The sequence below is a fragment of the Lolium rigidum genome, chromosome 7 (assembly GCF_022539505.1).
Source record: "Lolium rigidum isolate FL_2022 chromosome 7, APGP_CSIRO_Lrig_0.1, whole genome shotgun sequence".
Classification (NCBI taxonomy): Eukaryota; Viridiplantae; Streptophyta; class Magnoliopsida; order Poales; family Poaceae; genus Lolium; species Lolium rigidum.
In genome coordinates this window covers 341,657,563-341,660,861 of record NC_061514.1, presented here as the reverse complement: position 1 = coordinate 341,660,861, position 3,299 = coordinate 341,657,563, and the positions used below count along the sequence as shown (strand labels likewise).

The window sequence follows — 3,299 nt, the reverse complement described above, 5'->3', positions numbered from 1 at the left end:
ATCTCATGGCCAGTGTCCTCTGTTCTGACAGTAAGATGTGAAAGTTTACTGAAAGTTCGTTTCTAACTCAAGAACATTTAGCAACACACATATGTGAACAGACAAGAAATGGAGAGAAGTCCTCAAGCTAACTCATGAAGACTTAAAAGATCAGGGGTACTGCAAAAGGGCCACTAAGTAGAGGTACTGCAAAAGGCGTACTAAGAAGTAACTATTTGGATCACTGAGGCTTGAGCACAGTAAATTACAGAAAAGGGCCACTAAGAAGTAGAGATACTGCAAAAGGGCTACTAAGAAGTAACTATTTGGATCTTCGAGGATTAAGAACAGTAAATTACAGAAAAGGGCCACTAAGAAGTAGAGATACTGCAAAAGGGCTACTAAGAAGTAACTATTTGGATCTTCGAGGATAGAGAACAGTAAATTACAGAAATGGGCCACTAAGAAGTAGAGATACTGCAAAAGGGCTACTAAGAAGTAACTATTTTGATCTTCGAGGGTTGAGAACAGTAAATTACAGAAATGGGGCACTAAGAAGTAGAGATACTGCAAAAGGCCTACTAAGAAGTAACTATTTGGATCTTTGAGGTTTGAGCACAGTAAATTACAGAAAAGGGCCACTAAGTAGAGGTACCGCAAAAGGGCCACTAAGAAGTAACTATTTGGATCCTTGAGGCTTGGGCACAATAAATTATATGGAAGACACATAATTTAGAAGAACGTGTGTAACCAATTGAGCATGCCATGACAAGTAGTATCAAGATGGCATGCCTAATGACAAACCCAGGATGGAGTTCCCATGAATTCCATTGCGCCGGCCAGTGGCAGAGAGTATATGGACACCAAAAGTTACCACGCCATGGGAAACTTGTATGTCACAAGTTGCACGTGTTGATTCCATCTTTGCAATCCCTGGTCAGGTTGTTGAATGTTTCCACCTTTGCTTTTGATCTATAGAACACCTCAGTGTCCACAATCACCTTCATGTACGCATCGAACGGCACCGGCTTCCCACCAGTGATCGTCGTCGTCTCGTTGTACCATTCACTGGTATTCGACCAAAGCTCCTTGTAATCATCAAGCAGGTGCACATGGTAGTGCGACCTGAGCTTATCGAAGTAGTAATAGAAGGGCTCGTTGGTCGCAATGTAGAGGTTGCGCCACTCCTTGATAAGCTTGGTGACCTTGCCTACGATCGCATCAGGCGACGTGTCGGCATCCAAGTTGGGATACATCTTCTTGTTCTGCGCCTTCCAGCCCCGGACGACATGCAAGCCATCGTAATCCCAGTCCATCCTGCCGGCGATCTCGGTCACGATGTTCATCAGCCTCTTGGACTTCCAAATGGCGTACCAGGGCCTCTGGATGACCTTGGCAGCCCGGCCCTCGCAGACCCTGTACCAGTAGTTCTCGGGCTCCTTCCCCTCGAACTGCCTCCAGATGATGCTGCTCCTGTCCTTCTTGAGCTGCATCGGGGTGACTTTGTAGGTGGGCACCTTGCGCACGGTCATCCGGCCCGGCCCCTTCTTCTTCTTGTCCCAGCGGTGCCAGTCCTTGAGGAAGTCCCCTTCCTCCACCAGCGGCACCGACTCCTTGAGGTGCTCGAAATCGAAGTAGAACCTGAAATCCTTGCCGTTGACGTCCTTGCCGTCCTCGGTGTGCGCCCCGGAGAGGCACATGGTGAGGTCCATCACGAACGTCCGGTTCAGGTACTTGGCCTCTCCCAGGCCGCAGAGGAAGCTCCAGATGAACTGGTTCATGCTCTTGCAGTGGTCCCCGCCTCGCATGTAGTAGAGGTACTTCCCCTTGCGGAACTCCGCCGCGGACCCGACGATGGGGATGGTGTCGTTGATCTCCGCGTCCACCGCCGGTGGGGCTGCCGCGAGACGCGGTTTCTTGTTGCGGCGCGTTGGCGGGCGGGCGGCGTTCTTGCCCGACCGGAACTTGCCGACGCTCGTGATGTCGAGCGCGCAGCCTTCGCCGGGGGCGAGGTCGAAGCGGCGGTAGTCCCGGTACCGGCGCCAGGACTTCTCGCGGCGGTTGCGGAAGCGCCAGGCGACGTCGCATTGGGTGGGGGTGGGGCCTGGGACGGGCGCCTCGTAGCTGAGGAAGACGATGGACTTGCGGAAGAATGCCTTGGCGTTGAAGGCCCTGACGGCGGCGAGGACTCGCGGGTCGGAGCAGTTGAGCGGCGCGTCCGGGTCGCAGGTGGCCGGGGAGGTGGCGGCGGCGGAGGTGGGCTGGTCGTCGGCGGCGTCCCGCTGCGCTGCGGCGGCGGCGGAGGGGGCGGCGGAGGGGGAGGAGGGGAAGTCCTCGCCGGTGGGGAGGAGCGAGTCGTCGGGGTGGAGGAAGGTGGAGTTGGGGAGGACGCGGGAGAGGGAGGTGGTGATGGCAGCGGAGGACTGCAGCCAGGGGTCGGGCGGCTGGTAGGTGACGGCGACGACGGTGACGACGAGGACGGCGAGCACGAAGAAGGAGAAGCAGACGTTGCTGGCCGCCTTGATGAAGGACTGCGAGACGGGCACCTCCCCGACCGCGGAGGAGGAGGAGGAGGGGCGGCGGCCGGAGTCGCGGAAGAGGGGGGAGTCCTCGTCGGCGTGGTGGTGGTCGTCGTCCTGGTCGGAGGACGACATGGCAGGCTGGATCTGGGAGCGAGATTTGGAGTGAGGCTGCGGCCTGCGGGAGGTGGGTGAGATGTTTTGGGTTGGCGTGGGGGAGGGAAAGAGAGAGAGAGAGAGAGGAGGTGAATGCGGTGGAGTGGCACTGTCGTGCTAAGCTGTCATTGTGTCGGCGCCGGAGGAGTAAATTTGTTTTTTACAGGAGGAAGAAAGGAGATCGCGGTTGCATATTTTTAGGAGGAAGAAAGGGGATCACGCGCCGCGCACCGCGCTAATCAGTCGGTCTACGGAATGTTGGAGAGAGATGTCAGTGTCAGTGTCACTGCTGAGTGGTGAGTACCGAGTGGAGTGGCACACTTTGTGCACCGCGAAGGAGTTCACCGTCGAGGAAGGAGTAGGCTCCGTGCTCTCTCCGGGGTACAACTGCACAAGGTTGATGGGCAAAAAGTTAACTGACTGAGAATATAAATCTTGAAATATTTGAGCTTCACATGGATTTTATACTCGTTATTTCCATAAATAAACTCCAAAAATATAGGTTTTGTGGAAGAAAAAAATGAAACTACACATTCCCAAAAAAAAAAGTTAAAATTCCCTTCCTCTTTTTGGCCGGGAGAGGGGAGGCGGGATCTTTCGTGTACATACTAGTTGTAGATCTAGGGTTGGGCCTTTGTGCCAGTT

General features: G+C 54.3%; 1 protein-coding gene across 1 annotated transcript; it reads right to left on the bottom strand.

The window, feature by feature from the left end:
* Positions 1–272: 272 nt before the first annotated feature.
* On the bottom strand, positions 273–2,672 carry LOC124678341. The gene has a single exon (XM_047214239.1). The coding sequence runs from the start codon at positions 2,631–2,633 to the stop codon at positions 876–878; it is 1,758 nt and encodes a 585-aa protein (XP_047070195.1). The 5' UTR covers positions 2,634–2,672; the 3' UTR covers positions 273–875.
* Between the last annotated feature and the right edge of the window lie 627 nt (positions 2,673–3,299).